This window comes from Periophthalmus magnuspinnatus, chromosome 14 (assembly GCF_009829125.3).
Source record: "Periophthalmus magnuspinnatus isolate fPerMag1 chromosome 14, fPerMag1.2.pri, whole genome shotgun sequence".
NCBI classification, from domain to species: domain Eukaryota; kingdom Metazoa; phylum Chordata; class Actinopteri; order Gobiiformes; family Gobiidae; genus Periophthalmus; species Periophthalmus magnuspinnatus.
Window position 1 is genome coordinate 27,194,982 of NC_047139.1, and position 17,436 is coordinate 27,212,417.

The following is a 17,436-nucleotide window of genomic DNA, read 5'->3' on the forward strand; positions in this document are numbered from 1 at the left end:
CAAAAGACATGTAGTCTACTTTATGTAGTATTATCATTTTACCACTAGATGGAGATCTAACCCCACTGACACGCCATAAGTCCACTGTAAAATACAGGTGTGAGCCATAGTCTATATGACTTTCGTACTGTACTAGCTCTTAACAATGTAGACGTTTGATCTTTGGAGAGGGAGCTCGAATATGCTAAATACACTTTCAGGTATGTTTTTTTTTATTATGAAGAAAGAAGCAACATTTGAAACAGTTGAAATTAGCCTGCAGCCTATGTGAACATGTTGGCGCCATATACCTCCCCATAGCCAACCTGCTGCCTTTTACATCCATTATGAATCTGTTTCTGTTAAAAACGTAGCCCAAAAGGCCCTTGGTAAAAATAAATTAATAAAATAATAAAAAATAAATATAATAATAATAATAATAAAATAAAACAAAACAAAATAAAAAAAAAGGCGTAAAATATAAAATTAAAAGGCCTACAATATAAAATAGCTTCGAGAATAGGAGAACTAGAAATGTGTCCTCGTGCGTGTTTGACACTTCATCCACATGAAACTATGTGAGAAATTATTTATGGCTAAAATCATTTAGTCTAAGGCTACGCTGGCTAGATAACCAACATGATCTAGATGAGTCAAATTCGTAGGTGGCTATGTCTGCCTTATATAAAGCACAATGTGAGTATTCACTTAAGTCATAGCCTTGTGATTTTATGGACACTGCCTGTTGATCGCTAGAGTGTTAGTGATTGCAGAAAACTGTAGTGTGGCAGGTGTTACATCACTGTGAACATGACTGATGAGTATATAATGACACATGTAGCTGTACTTTTATGGAAATGCATTGAAACACTCCTTAAATAGCCTATATGGACATTAAAGGATTACGCTACTGGGGAGTGTACCAAAATCCACATCCCTGCACTCATGGGATCCTAATTTTGAAACACTGTCAAATAAAATGAAGTAGCCTACAGTTTAGCATTATATTTTAGTTTTAGTTGGCGAAAATATGACATTCATGAAAACTATGACAAATTATTTTAGTCGACAGAATCAACACTGATGTAGCACCACAGTATACACACTCATCGCAGACCAAACATAGCATCATAGCTGCTGGGCAGAGAACAGAGGGAGGTGAGGCCTGCTGCAGGGATGGCTAGTGGCAGCTGGGAAAGTGGGTCTGTTTCCAGCTCCATCTTCACCAGCCCCTCCTGGCACTACTCCACAGCAGGACAGGTTGTATCTTATGGCATTAGAAGTGTTGTAATTTGTTCATATGCTAGTGCATTTGGAAGGGATCGGTGAAATACACTGTGGCTAGTTTTCTGTTCTTTTTATGAACAAGTTGTATAGCTATCAGTAGATTGGAAAATGCATTTTAACATGGACTCATTTTAGTCTAATAATAATACACCTAACTTGATAAATAAAAGCATTCCTATTTAGGTTATTCCTGTTAGGTTATTATTATTTATTATTTTTTTTCACATGCTGAGTACAGCATTTATAGGCCTATATTTGTTAGACTTGAAATACAGAGAAGTGCTTCATTGATTATTGACCATTGATGTAAAATAGACATTATTGCACCTATGTTTAAGTTTGAGTTTAATAAATTAATTTTCCAACAAATACATTTTATTAGATTTTAGGTAATATGTCCAATTCTTAAAAAATAATCATGTGATCCAATTGCTTGCTTGCAGTATGTGCTTTTGCATGCCTGAGCTGGCTGTTCTAGGTCATTGAAGACACACCTGCGCCTCTCTTTAACTCATATTGGGCCATCCAGTGTTTGGGCTGCTCCTCTTGCAACAAACAAGCACCGAGATCCAAAGGCTACCTCCACTTCCTGCTCGCCCCCTTACACCATATGTCCTTGGAGAGGGAAAGACCCCAAGTCCACTAAATATGCTGATTTAACACAATCTACTTTCATTCAGGTTTACACCCCTAATCTCATACTCTCATTCCTAAGTAATATGACATAACCGTATTGCAAAATATTGATACATTTAAACATGTCAGCAAAAACTAGTTTGCTAGTCTTATGTCATACAACTGCATCATTTAGTTGAGCAAAACTTGACTCAGTCTTGTTTCTGGGAAAGCCTTGCTATGACTCACCCCATAAAAGGTGGATGTGTAATAGTGGCTCCCTCTTTTTCCCCATGTATTCCAGTGATATGCATCTGTTTAATTTTTCACATGTTAATCTTGTGCTTAAGTATGCAAACATTTAATAGACATTGTCTGCTAGATGCATGTAGATACATAGATCTGTGTAGTGGAGAGAGACTAACCCATTTCCACACCACCTTAACATAAACCTAATGAATGCAGCTTTCAATGTCACTGCAAAGTACAATACAATGTTCATCTCTCCTGAGAGTGAGCAGAGTACAGAGGGCTTTAATGAAGGAGGGAAGAGAGGGAAATGGACAGAATAGAAAAAGGAAGAGAGGAGGAGTCCTGAGGGCTGGGTCAATCAGGTGTGCTGCTATCCCTGATACATTAAAACAGAAAATGAGGACATACTAAAATGGGGGAGGGTGTAACACAAGGGTACACTTTTCACCATCTATTCTATTGTCTTTTTCTATGAAGCATCTGGAAGCCTCTTAAACACACAGCACTCTGGTAAAACCACACGGGGAAACACCACGAGACAGATGAACAAAGCTGCGCAGTAACAGCGTCACATCACATACAGCAGAGGCATTCTTGCAAGCGTAAGTGAAGCACAGAGTGGGGTAGCAGTCCCAGCACATTTACCAGAGGGGAAGGAAGGAGAGAGAGCAGATCTATGAGCAGAGGAGGAGTAGGAGGAGGGAGGCAGTGCGGGGGGGAGCTGCATGCTCTCGGAGTGTGACAGAGATAGAGCGATTCCATGAACGAGGAAGGAGACACATGCACAAGCAAAGGCAGAGATGAGGAGCAAGCACTGAGCTAGAGGTACCGTGAGTCGAGGAAAGAAAAACAGGGGGGAAGGAGAGGAAGGAGAGTCGGGAAGGTTGAAGGAAGGAGGCAGACAAGAGATGATGATGGAGGACTAAAATAGAGTTTTTATTGCATGTTTTTTTTGCGGCAGATGTGACTCTTGACTGAAATTCACCAAAGGTACCAGAGGACAGCACTGCCTTCTCTTCTCCAGCTCTGCCTAACTGGATGCAGCAAAGGCGGCTGATTTATTACTGAGGGGCTGGGTGGCAGTGTGTGTGCGTGTGTGTGCAGGTTTTTATGGTCCTTGCAGCGTGCAGTGCTGTGGGAGAAGGACCATTCCTCCAGTCATAAAATGACATTCAGCAGGCAGCGGCTCTGTGCACCCGTGCGGATCTGCAGCACTCAGTAAGACGATTCGTAGCTGTTTACCTCTGAGGTAGTGGGAGATCATGTGCCATATGTTTGTGTGTTTAGGCTAGAGAGGCAAGGGTGCAGCAAAGGCACAGTGCGGACGATGCAAGGATGGAGCGGGACGCCTGATGGCAGGGACTGCAGCTGAAGTGCAGAGAGTGGCCTGGAGGTCAGCAGGACGAAGAGCAGAACAGAGGAGAACGTAGGAGACAGAGCAGGGGCGAAGGAGATCATGGCTGTCATAGAGTGAGAAATAGCATATGCTGTAGCGTTAGATCAGAGTGGTGCGGCAGGGGGGAGGAAAGGCATCACTGTAAAAAGGGGGAGGGGGGAGAAACCAAGAGAGAGAAGCAATCAGCTTAGCACCTCATCGGGAGGAGGAAGACAGGACAGAACCAGGACACAGCAGAAATGGTCATTTAGGACAGTGTGTAGAGGTCAGGGAGTTGGTGTGGGACAGAAGGAGATCTGGGGGGGTCCGGTCCCCTGTTCCTGCTACTGGCAGGACCAGAGGCCCCCAGGAGCTGAAGGTGTTCCCCTGAAGAAAGAAGAGGACAGATTTTGGCTGTGGTGAAAGACCTGTCCCCTCTCTGTCGCCATGGGAGAATGGACCATTTTGGAGAGGCTGCTGGAGGCAGCTGTCCAGCAGCACTCTACTATGATTGGGAGGTAAGAACCTTTGCGTTTTGTGTCCATTGTGTTTGTACTGTGTTAGTTGATGACATTCCAATATTAGAACCTCGTCCTACCTCTCCTCTGTTCTATACTACCCCACTGTCACCCCAACAGCGCCGCTTGTCTTTTTACCTCCCGCTTTATTAGTTAGTGGATAAATCAGTAACACATAATCAATAGCTGAGCTTTACTGTGCATTATGGCTAATTCAAAGGGGTTACATGTTGATGCCCAGTAGTCAAGCTAATAATAGATAAGAATGCCATTAGGCAATACAAGGGAAGTGTGACAGAGGCTTTGTCCATGAATGAGTGGAGGAGGCAGGTATGATAAAAGGCAAAGACTGTTTTGATTTCAATATGAATTTTGACAAAATTTAATTATCGTGTTGCAGTTTTGCATGGGACCGTTTTGTGGTGGAGTGTTGAACAGATGAGCTTTTTATTTTACCATCAAAGAAGGTATGCTGTGGTGGACAAAATAGTGCTTCACATCACCTCTGTTTGATTATGTAGAAAAGTGATAAATTTACTCATTAACTACTGTTATGCTCTATGCACTGTGTGCACTCTTTACAAATAGCCATAAATCAGAGGGCTTTCTTCAACCTAGCTCTGGTATTCAGTCGACCTAAATCTGCAGAGACCAGGATTTTAATTTGGATTGTCGGAGTTACCTTGGACAGAGGGCAGTCTGCTACAAGGGCACAATCTGACCCTATCTATGCCAAGGGTCTCTTATGCCTGAAATGCGTGTTGTGCTTTAGATGAGTGAAAACTGACTGATTCTCCTATTGACTGGAGTGTCTTCAGGGATCTCTTACTTTTTAATACAAAACAGAGATGATGTGAGCCGTGCAAATTGTGCTGCTGTGCATTTAGTCTGTATAATAGATTTAAACTTGTGTGCACTGGAGACATCCCTTTACGATCTAAAAATGTTGTCAAATGCATCAAAAACCCTTGTCAGTTTTATGATTGATGACACTGTTGTAGTACATTGTTGATGTGTGGCAGTGCAAATAGGTCCCAGGTACGATTCCTGGGGAGGTTTCCTGGGCTTCTCTGTGGAGTATGCATGTTCTTTCTGTGTCTGCATTGGAATCCTCCGGGTGCTCCTGTTTCCCCTACTACTAACATGTACAATGGGGTCTTTTCTGAGGCCAGGACTACCCTTAAAATGAGATTCCAAAATCTCAGTGGGACTATCCTGGGTAAAATAAAGGATTAAAATGGAAACAGAAGCTAGTTAGAACAGAAGTTGTGAGTAAAGTGGTAAGACCTAATGGTGAGCTACAAAAGAGAGATATCATCTGCTTAGAGACAGTGATAGCAGTGAATGTTGGGATTACATTCAACAGGTGGCCAGAAAAAGGAGACGAAAGAGATGTCCGTGTTGCTCTGTTTCTGCTGGATATGTAAGTAGGCCACGGTTTGCTAACTTGTTAGCCATTACAAAGTGGTAAGCTACTCACTAATTGTAATCTGTTGTGGAGTCTTTCCACCCTCTAGTGGTCAAAAACATTTCATGTAGTGTTCAATCCAGCCATTGGCTGAAAGTAATCTGTAAGCCACCTTTAATTTACCAGAGGCACAGAAGCAACTCTCAATTTGTCTGCTACCTTTTCAATAGTCATTTGGTCACATGATGTCATGGCATTAGCATGTATGTTTGAGCTATTTGTTGATCATGCACATCACCGACTGGACATTTAATACAGGAATTTAAACACACAAACATTATATAATATCAGCCTTGTATTTTAGCACACCATACCATTCTAAACTTTACATGGCATTTACGTAAGAACATTGTAAAATTATATAGTACTTCCTTACCTAATAGTGTTGATAAGAGTTTCTGAATCCAGTGCTCTGTAAATGATCCTGATGTGTTTTGGCTTCCCTCACACGCTGCTTGTCCTATACCAGCTCTTTAGTCGACCCAAGGGCTTTAGTTGTAACACTAGCTCCCCAGTCAGGCTCCCTACCACTCTGTTTGTCCATTTGAGCCAAGAGACAATGTGTGAATCTATGTCCAATATGCAAGCAAGTCTGGTCCCCACTCCCCAAGCATATTAAAATTGCTCTAGTCATTTAAAGGTCATAGATTTTTGTAAATCTTTTGTAGTTTTGTAATTCAACATTCCAGACACATATTAGACATTGACATTAGGCATACTCATCGTAACATAAAAACTAATTAAAAAAAAGACTTGATTCCTAATCCAAAGCATGTGTCTGCATGGTCAGGAAATTATTGAGACATTTAAAGATTTAGCAATGTTTTATTATGTACCAGCAAGTTGGAGAATTGTTCACCAATGGCACAACTTTGTGTCTTAAAGGTGCCTCCTAGTTCCAAAGAGCCTCTCCACACTTTAATGTGTTTGGAGTCCAAAATGTTTACTCTGACCTCTATGGGTTGAAAGGTTCAAGTCTGTTGCACCACTGACCATTTCCAACACTGTTGGGTGTGGTCAGACATGGTCCGCTGCACTTCTCAACACAACTAACTGTGATGTGGTCCCTAACGTGTGCCGTGAAGCTTTGTCTTCAGGGTGAGCATGAACCAGTCTCTGTGCCTCCCATAGGTGTCAGTGTGTCTGTAGTGTACACTAGTCTGCATGTGTCTCTGTCCCACCCAGTCCAGTCTGAGCTCCTCCAGTCTCCTGCATTACACTGTGGAACATGTTGCATGTCAGTCATGTCTAACCCAAAAACATGCTCACAGAAAAAGCATTGTTGGATGTCTAGACTGTCGATCAAAGATACAATTAAGCTCTTTCTTAATTGTATGCCTTAGGCTAACCTATGCCCCGTGTTGAGCAGATGATTCCACATACACCACAAGATTTAAACGAGTGGGGACCTGGCATAGGTTAGCTTAATTATGGTCTTTATTAGAAATGGACAATGAAGAGTTGCTTCTGTGCCTTTGACTAACCATTGGTGGCTTGCATACTGTGACTCATGTAAAAATGAATGCTGTATTTAAGCTTCTGTATAGAGGTGCAATGTGTGCATGGATAACCAATATTCACAATGATTCTATAAGAAGAAATAATCTGGCTGTAATTAACTTTATTCTGGATATAACTAGGGGTTCACATTCACTCTGAAATATCAGATGGTCTTAAAATAGAGTTCAGCCTGTTGTGTAAGTCCTGTTTACCCAGTATATTTGTTATATCTGAGCAGTATTTAAACAGAAGCTTCATCTGCATGCAAAGGAGAGGTTCGTCCAATAAAAGCTTTTTGAGTCCACCTTTTTTTTTTAAAAAAGGCCTTTGCCCATAATACAAATATGCTGCAAAAAAGAGACAAGACAACAATGTGTTCCTAAATCTAAAAATAATGTAATTTTTGTTGTATATAGTATGTGGTATACAAATCGTCCTGGGTGCTTTGGAGAGTATTTGCTAAATGTCTTTCCTTGTAGAAAAGCCTGGGAGGTCTAGTCATAAATTCAGCCAGTGCTACACCTCGCAGGTAAAAAGGAAGGAACAAAAGAAATAGTGTTGATGCATCTTTCTTTGCACTGCAATGCTGTAGTGGGGTCAGTGCCAAAGACAAGTAGAGCGCAACCACGGGCAGAGGATAATGGAGGAGCAGAGTGAAGTGAGGAGATGAAATGATGAGAGATAAGACAGGAGATGTAAGGACAGAGGACGTAAAGACAGAGGACAGAGGAAGTAAGGCTAGAGGAAGTGAGGATAGAAGAGGTAAGGATAGAGGAGATAAGGATAGAGGAAGTATGGATAGGAGAAGTAAGGACAGAAGAGATAAAGACAGGAGGTAAGGACAGAGGATATAAAGACAGGAAGTAAGAACAGAGGAGGAAAGGACAGATGTAAGGGCAAAGGAAACAAGGACAGAGGAGGTAAGGACAGAAGGCAGAGGAGGTAAGGATAGAGAAGGCAAGGACAGAGGAGGTGCGGATGGAGGTAAGGACACCAGAGGTAAAGACATAAGAGGACAGATGTAACGACGGAGTACAAAGAGTAGGAAGTCTTCCTCTGCAGAGGTTATGTGAGTGTGGAGCTGAGACTGACCTGCTGCTGCTCTTGCATTGTCACATCTTTTGTTCATTTTTTTGTTGTTCAAGTGTACAGTGTAGCCTGTCAAACAGAAATTTAGGGAAACTTAAAACAGAATCGTACAGATGCAGCTTTTGCTCTATGCAGCACCTGTACTTACTTCTATTTAAATGTAGTGGCCATTTTAACCTATTCATTGATTCTATAAGCTGTGGTAGAATCGTAGTTGTGTTCATGTGATGGTGATCCAAAGACAAACTTCCACTACGGTAAACAGTAAAGTTTAGTAAACAGTAGGTTAAGAACCTCCTAGCACTGAACCTATTCGTAATGTGCTGTTCAATCATTAACTGTGATTTGAAAAGTGATTTGTGAGTTTGTAGTAAATTAATACTACAAAAAATATGCATTTATTTATTAGATTTGACAGTATTCTTTCCATCTCTGCAGTGTAAATAGTTTGTAAATTTTTTATCAGTATTATGCAGCTCTTTGTAGCAGCAACTATTGTGAAGTGGCTCATTAAAAATGGATGTGTATTTGACCAGCCTTTTAATATAATGTACCCAGTGGAGTTTTCTTTGGGGAATACTGTGAAATGATACTGGGACCTGAGTCCACCTTAATCCCTCATAGTGCATATTCATGTTCATATGCTCATAGAGTGATTGTCTATTGTCTAATGACCAGGTGAAAAAGGAAGAAGCCTGGAGACTACTCAGTACATGACCTGTGTCTGTTGCTCCTAAAGCCACAGAGAAGGAAGGTTTGGCTCTTGTTAAAAGCCCTCTTCAGGCACTTATTCATGTCCTCATGCTCCTCTGCAAATGGGTCAGCATATCCAAAAAAGTGAGGCAGCCTTGACCCATACAAGGACACTCACCAAATTTACTTCATGGCTGATTTTATCAGGGCCATTGTACAAGGAATTGGATCCCAATTAGCGTATTATCCACTTAAATAAAATCTGTATACTGTGAGAAGATTATGTTGCAAAGGAAAACACAGGCGTAATATCTCAGAGGTTGACAGCATTAGCAATCCATCATTCTGTCCAAACCCCCCCATTTCTCTGCACATCGCACTTGTCATTAGTTTATTTGTGTAGTGGCAGCTGATGTTGAATCATATTGATTATAGTGTTCAATGGGTGGATTTAGTTTGAAAAGCTGAGCTCAGCGTTCCTTTGGTGCAAAGCTATTTTTCATTTTGGCAACACGTTTGAAGTCTGCATGAGTCCAAAAGGAGATTTCTTGGACTTACAATTCGTTTGTTGTAGGGTTGGACCAAATAACAATAAAACTCGACAATATCTATGGCTCATACACAGATGTTTTCCTCCTATTGGTTAGCCTTTGTCAGACAATAACAAAGAATATATGCTACATGAGTCATAATAAAATCAAAATGATGTGTTTTTTTGTTTTGTTTTGTTTTTTCGCATTACCCACCCTATCTATTTATTATGTCCCAGCTTGTTCACATTGGCCTTGTTAAACTTTTGCAAGGTTCACTAACATCACATGGGTTTTTTTGTCTGCTTTGATTTAGAATTTAAAAAATCCAAATGCAGGATTAGCGGTGTGCCATGGCTGTCTCTTATGTGCAGGAATTATAAGATCAGAAATTATCTGTGACACCCAGACAGGCTGAAACTCTGTGAAGTATTAGAGAGTATCATACTGCCTTTGTAAATAGATATGGAATAACTGCTCAGGTCCAGAGTGCATGTTAAGCCAGTTTAGTGTCAGCAACATCTACTCCTTTCTAAAAACTCAGTGTGTCAATATTGTGGACATAAACATTTTAACATAAATCCATTTACTACAATCTAATAATACTAATTTTATTTTTTTCTAATAATAATAATTTTTTCCACAATTTTCATATAAGCCAGGCGCATGTCACCAATCCAGTAGTGAGTGCCATAAAAGAGACATTTCTCTATTGCATTTGACATTTTGTAATACTGATAAAGCTAAAAAGATACATACACTATGATGACCAAATGGGTTGTCTGAAAAGTTAGACGTATTGTTGTATTTAATAAACTGCTATCCCCATTAAAGCAACATGGTGTCCAATATGTTCATAGGACACAGTGAAGCAAATCGTGATGCTATTCAATTTTTTCATTTCCATTTTGCTGTTCACAAACAAATTGGCCTGCCGCTCCTAACACCAAATTGCTGAATTACTCTGAAATCTCAACACTCAGCAAAGAGCTTCATTTAAAGAGAACTGCTGATATCATCTTAATGTCTTATAGATGGAAGTACAGTTTTCCTGGTCGGGATGCGTGGGTATGGTAATTCCAGATGAAAGCAAAAAGTTGAGATAAAAGATGTGTCAGAACGACAAATGGGGCGGAGGCGAGCTACAGCTGCCTCACGCCGCATCATCATCAGCTCCATCACGCCCGGTTAGTCCTTGTCAACAATCAAAGAAAGATGATTTGTGTCTCCTCCTCTTGTTTTCCTGGATCGAGGACAACACAAGGGCAACTTTACTATGCTGTCATATTTTGCTATAGACCTTAGTTGTAAAAATTTTAATGTTTAATTTTAACTTAACTTGAATAGGCCTATGTCTAACTTCTCAGCACTACAGGCAATCACGCACTTGGCTGGATACGTGGGCTAAAGATCTCCAAGTATTTAAACAGTGCAAGGATGTGAGCTATACAATAATTAAGCAACCTAATTTCTCCGTGCACAGTGAGGTCTTTGTTCATTATGTGCTACCATCAGCAGCAGTCATCAGCCTGGCTTCTTATCGGGAACATATGGTTGGGAAGAATATTTGGACTCAATCAGGTTTTTGCTAGTTTCTTTGGGGCACTGTGGCTTTATACACCCTCCAGTAGTCATGAGCAGCCTATATTTACCCTATATATTTAAATTTCTTGTAATTCGTCTGATGTTGAGCTCAGGGCCATTGGTGCGTCCCTGGAGGTTGGTGGCTGCAGCTGCCTGCTATGTGAATGAATGTGTATCTATCTGAGTGTGTGCTGTGTGAAGGCCTTCTGGGAAATGTAGTGCTTGCATGTCCAGCCAACAAACCAGCCAGGAGCCACCACTGTCTCACAGGTTGATCCTCAAGTCATCAATCTCCTCTTGGGCAGCCGTGTCCTTGTCTCGCACGCCATGTCATTGTTCTATTTGGTCCGTAGTCCTTGAACCTTAAACGCTGAAAAGACTATTATTAACACAAGAATAGGAAAATTATGCGAGTATATATAGGGCTGGGCAATTAATCTAATTAATTCAATTAATTCATGTTTTTTAATAATCAAGATTTTGAAAAATAGCTAAATCGTAAAAGAGAGGATTATTATGAAACAAGTTTACTTATGACTTTCTTACTTCCAAAGCAGGGTTATTGTGCGATTAAACAATTGGGAATGTAAAAAAAATCTCATTCTAATTTTTAAAAAGCCACTCATTTTAAACTATTAAAATTAGTTTACATATCTATATAAATGTGATTGAAGGCAGTTTGTAATTTTTCCCTGTTTGAAAGACTAGCAGTACCTGCTCTGACTTCGAATGAAATTGATTAAAATGGTAAAAGTCCAGTGTGTGCAAAAAAAATCTAGTTTATTTTTTGGCCATATCGCCCAGCCCTAGTACAGACTATTTGTCCAGATCACATGACTGCATAAGGCTAAGGACTAGCCTCACCAAAACTGAGACAGGAAAGATAGTTTTTTAGCTGTTTTGCAGTTTAATAATCTGGTAACAAACATTTATACACACACCTGCACCTGTTTTTAATGTTTTATATGGACTAATATTTGTTTGCTTGTTTTTCTGCTTGTATTGTATTTTAAACAAGGTGCCCATGAAAAAGAGAGCCCAGTTGCTCTTAGTGAGTACCCTTGTATAAATAAAGATAGAGAAGAAAGAAAGGAGTTATGACTATTAAATGGATATAATTCCTTTACATAGGTATCCCATCCAAAGCCACCTAACACAAACTTGGGGATTGAGGTGACAGACTTGGGGATTGAGAAGACATCCCATCAGCACTGGCTTTTCTATATAGGGTTACATGGTTTAAATGTAGTTAAAAATAGTCGTTAAAGACAGGCTCTGGGCTGTCCTTGCGCATTCTGCTTGAAGCGTATTGGCTTGTTACTCGGCAGGACTTAAAACACTGATGTTTGCAGATAACCTTCGTTCAGTGCATTCTGCTAATGCAGCAATCTGCCCAGTGCTGATTACCCTGTTATCCAGCAGTATTGTACACACACATATACAGCCAGTGCGTGGGGTCCTGATTTTTTAACAACATAAAAGTGCAAACGAATAAGTATCGACTCAATATCTGCAATGCTTAGAAGTTTAGAAAAGAGCCGCGGCCATTTGGTGTAAGTTTAGTCCTCTGAGAGAAGGTTATTCCAGGTAGCTGTTTACAGTATGGTGCAGTGAGCCCAGAAGCAAATGAAAATATGTTTGCGGTAAGGTGTGCCGTTAAGTAAAACCTTGTTAATTAGGTTAAGTGTAAGTTCCTTGGACAGCTATCGGCAAAAATAGTGCAGTGACATTGATGAGGGATGATGTGGTATGTGTTATTATGAGATCACTGTGGCTACAGGCAGGAATCAGAGGCGACTTTGCTGTAAATACTGAAGACTAATTTAATTTAAATGGCATCTGCCAGTGTTAGCTGAAACCAGGAAGTAGACTTTACTTATTGGCACTGACAGATGTTCTGATGTAAAAGGTGTGAGCAGAATGGAGCAAAGCAGAGGTTAAACTACCTTACTGTTCTGACATTTTTGAAGAGTGGCCATTCTGAAAGTCTGTAATCTACACCCAACATGAATGTGCAGTCCAGAAAACATTATTATCAACAGGACGTGTCTGACAGGGACATGCCACCAGGGACGACCTGATACATTGTGTAACATGACTAACCACAGTTCACTTCTGGCAGAGCAAAGGTGCAGGCGAGGCCTAATTGTGTGGTATATGTGCACAAAGCCAAAATCAGTGTAGCGCATGGCTCCCAGCTGCTCCACGCCAACAGCCGGACATGTGCGCCTCCTGCACACGTCGCACACATGAGTGCCCCCGCTCCGAGTCTGTGCCCTCCTGTCTGTCTTTGTCACACTCACAGGTGGAGCAGGAGCTGTCCCGCAGCACATCACTGCTCTATTTTCAGTGGCTTTCACGCTAACACACTGCGGGGCATCTGGTCCCTTCTACGCCATTACTTTTATTATAACTCAAGATGGTTCACTCCCAAATCAAGGCTGTCAATAGTGTTTTTCAGCTGCATGATGCCAGTAATGTATGTTTTTTCTGTGAATTGATATTTTTGCTTGTTGTTATGGCAATTGCTGTTTTTGGGCCTTGTTATAACTGTATAGTTATAAAGACTCATTTGACATGTGTATGTAAAAGGGCAAACTGAATATATTACTTAGACAGACAGCCTTCAGTCCTTTTCCATGGGTGGTCTGCTGGTTACCAGTGTCTTGAGGTGAATGTCTTTGAGCAGGGTGCATGTGACATAAGCACCAGGGAGCCCCATGATGTGCAGGCTTTCCTAGCTCATTAGAAAAAGCTGACTGTGCAGCCCCCTCTCCCCCTCCCAGCACCTCCTCCACCTCCGCAGTGGATCGACACCAGCGCACCGGCCGCTCAGAGACCTTAAAGAGCATCTGCACTGCTCTGTCCCACACTGCAGCAATGCTCTAATGATGCTCCATGGGAAGTCCCCAGCTTTTAGAGAAGGGTCTAACATGGCTGCCAATAAGATTCCTTCATCACAATAAATCACCTACACTAGTATACTAGTACAGATTATTAGATGCCGTCTGCTCTCAAATGCTTAGTTTAAACAAGTGCCAAAGTATTGTGAATATATAATTTCAGTGTTTGTTATAAATTATGAAATTATACCTCACTATAGTGCCATTTTTTCACTCTCTCCTTGATTTAAAGAACAGTGGTCAGACCACAGTGTTTGAGCATGTTAATGTCTGTTGTTTTACTGAGCACTACACCTTTATCAGCCACCTTTGATCAGTGACCTCATCTGTGCATGCTATTTGGAGCATACCATCCGACCGTGTTGTACTTTGTCACAACAGCTGAGTGAAACACAGAGAAAGAACACACGGTTGTGCATGCACACAGGTCTTAGTTTAAATTTATGTTGATCTTGCACATAATGGCATTTATCCCTTGAGGGTTTTCTAGGGAAAAAAAAACAACTAATATCTTTTATCAGTGGTTGGTGGTCAGTTGGATTTTTACTATTATTAGCTTGCTTTATTAATTTTTGTGTTTTTCCACTTTCCTTCTCTTCCTCCTCTTCTTTCCTTTTGTCTTTGCAGGATCCTGCTGACTGTGGTGGTGATCTTCCGTATTCTTATAGTGGGAATAGTGGGAGAAAAGGTCTATGAGGATGAACAGATAATGTTCATCTGCAACACCATGCAGCCTGGCTGCAACCAGGCTTGCTATGACAAAGCCTTTCCGATCTCTCACATCCGTTACTGGGTGTTTCAGATCATCCTGGTGTGCACTCCAAGCTTGTGCTTCATCACATACTCTGTGCACCAGTCGGCCAAAGCGCGAGACCGCAGCTACTCTCTGCTGCACTCCCACATGGACCACTATGGACATGGCCACGGCCGCCACCACGACCACCATACCCGCAAGCTGCACTCTCGCAACATCAACGGCATCCTGGTGCACCCCGACAGCAAAGAGGACCACGACCTCCTGGATGTGAAGGAGATCCCCAATGGGCCCAGCCGGGGCCTGCCTGTCACCAAGAGCGCCAAAGTGCGGCGGCAGGAGGGCATCTCCCGCTTTTACGTCATCCAAGTGGTCTTTCGCAACGCACTGGAGATAGGCTTTTTGGCTGGCCAGTACTTCTTGTATGGCTTCAATGTACCTGGGATGTTTGAGTGTGACCGATACCCATGTGTCAAGGAGGTGGAGTGTTACGTGTCTCGGCCCACAGAAAAGACCGTCTTTCTGGTCTTCATGTTTGCAGTGAGTGGAATATGTGTGCTGCTCAACCTGGCAGAGCTTAACCACCTCGGCTGGAGGAAGATAAAGACAGCCATCCGAGGGGTACAAGCTCGCAGGAAGTCCATTTGCGAAGTACGTAAGAAGGATGTTTCCCACCTGTCCCAGGCTCCAAACCTGGGCAGGACCCAGTCTAGTGAGTCCGCCTATGTCTGACAGAGGCTCCTCTGGCCGGGGGCTCGAGGACCTGTCAGACTGTGGAGGAGAGCTTTATCCTGGCTTAGTAGCCCCAATTTAAGGGGCACCATTTAGACTCATCAGTAGATTACTATTGAGGAGCACACACAGACTCTCTGTAGTTACATTGAAGTTCAGAGACACTTGAAGAATCACTTCCAAAAAGGCACTGTGTTGCCTTTTCTTGTACAAACTGTACCAGAGGGCTTGGCTCTGCCTAGGTGACACTAGGTGCCTTCATGAACTCCACTTAATAGACTGAAAACCCAAGTTGAATTATGTAGTCTTTATTATTAGCCTTTTGCTGTTGGTTTATTAAAAACAGCCCCCCATTTTTAATGTGTGCATATGCAAGAGCTTAAGCGTGTGCATGCACAGGCATGTATGTGGGAAAAAAGCCAATGTCTGACTCATGTCAGAATCCTGAATGCTTAGCTAATCTGAGCTGCTAGAAAGAGAAGGACAACTTTATAACTGTAAGTCAATTATGGACTTGATGCACCTTTTTATTTATGCTTAAATAAAGAAACAAACAGCACTAAAATGACTAACTTTAACTGGAACATGTCTCTGTACTGTACTAAGCTTTTTATGAAACTCTAGTCCACTCTTTGTCACTTTAGGTGCCAGACTGATGTTGTTATGGACTTCTGCTGTAAGTCAGCAGCAGAGCTTTTGTTACACAATCACTTGTTATTGTCAGCAGATACACTTCAGCACTGTGTAACACACAACCTGATAGTGATGCCTTTGAGGCACACTGTTTCTTTCAGAGTCACCAAACAGTCCAGAGCAGTGTGTTTGTTATCACTGTCTATAGGGTTATCGCTGTTACATACAACTTTTTCAACTATTGTAGCCACAGATATTTTCACATTTAACTCAAGATTTTTCACAAACAAATGGTGCATATTGTACATAAATGAAGTGTATGACTTAAGCCTTTTTCCTGTGCAGTACAGACAAGCTGCTTTGGATTGGGGGGCTGAGGTTCAGGTGAAAATAAAGATGAATCATAGATGTCCAGCTTTAACAATATGTATTAATAATGTGCTTTTTGTTAAGTCTTCACTGTGGAGACTATAGCCCCAAAGTGTTCTCCCTATGGACAATGAAAGGCATGTTATTGAAGCATTACTAGAATGGATAGATAATGACATGTAATTTAAAACACAAATGTTTTATTTATTTGCATCCTGCTCCTGTAAAATGTAGTACTCAGCATGCATTGAGATGAAAAATATAAAGTGATATGATTATAGTATCCCCATGGGGGAATATTGAAAGTGAATTCCAGAAAGGCTCAAGAAATGCAGCAATAATAATATATAGTATGTGAAAAAATATGTGAATAAATTATTATGCAAACAGATATTTTTTGTTTTGAGCCTTTTTACATACTCATTGGGTTCTGTACCTACTGAAAAAATATGGCTACTTCAAGTTAAAAAAATTACTTTTTTGACTGTGGTTTCTGCGCTGGGTGTACTTTTTTACTCTCACTAACACAAAGTGGCATTTCTTGCAGGGTTACAAATTTAAGAAACCGATTTATAAAGTGTACCTTTTGCCCCTTATGTGACTTAGACAAACAACATAAATCTACGCATATGATGCTAAGAACTGCTGGTATAGTCTATGCACCAGTGCGATGCAGTGCTTTTAGACACTGATTCCCAATCTCGTCCAGCTTGCATTATTTAATATATAGAAATGATAGAACTCAACATTAGGGTTCTTGACTTTCTGCTCATAAATTATACAGGCTAAACTTTTTACCTCAAACTTTAGCAATGGCTGAAACTAATTCAGTTCAGGGAGGCCTTCTAGATTGACTTTGCTATTTTTTTATTTAACTTTTTTATTTTAATTTTGTTATTTTTGATTATGCCTTGTCAGTAAAATGATTTTCTTCTTATCAGTGAAACACACAAACTGGAAGATGTAAATAATACTGCTAGCAGTAGTACTAGCAACACTTAAAATTTCTTGATTTGATCTAAATATAACTTCTCTGTCCCCAGAATTTTCAGGCCTGCTGTGCATGACACATGGGCTGGTGGTTTATTAGAGTGAATCTGATAATTCCCATAACGAGGAAGGTTACAGAGGCAGAGGAGGAGAGGTGTGGGGGTG

At 41.1% G+C, this 17,436-nt stretch overlaps 1 protein-coding gene across 4 annotated transcripts; it reads left to right on the forward strand.

The window, feature by feature from the left end:
* The first annotated feature begins 730 nt into the window (after window positions 1-730).
* Window positions 731-16,665, forward strand: gjd1a (gap junction protein delta 1a). Of its 4 annotated transcripts, XM_055226454.1 has the most exons (5): window positions 731-800; window positions 2,611-2,735; window positions 3,095-4,026; window positions 5,393-5,449; window positions 14,421-15,786. In XM_055226454.1, the coding sequence occupies exons 3-5, from the start codon at window positions 3,956-3,958 to the stop codon at window positions 15,277-15,279; spliced, it is 987 nt and encodes a 328-aa protein (XP_055082429.1). In that variant the 5' UTR covers window positions 731-800; window positions 2,611-2,735; window positions 3,095-3,955; the 3' UTR covers window positions 15,280-15,786. The 4 variants fall into 4 exon arrangements, with proteins under 4 accessions (XP_055082429.1, XP_055082430.1, XP_033834569.1 ...); XM_055226455.1 differs by lacking the exons at window positions 731-800; window positions 2,611-2,735 and having other exon boundaries at window positions 2,853-3,351; window positions 3,421-4,026; XM_033978678.2 differs by lacking the exons at window positions 731-800; window positions 2,611-2,735 and having other exon boundaries at window positions 2,853-4,026.
* The last annotated feature ends 771 nt before the right edge of the window (window positions 16,666-17,436 follow it).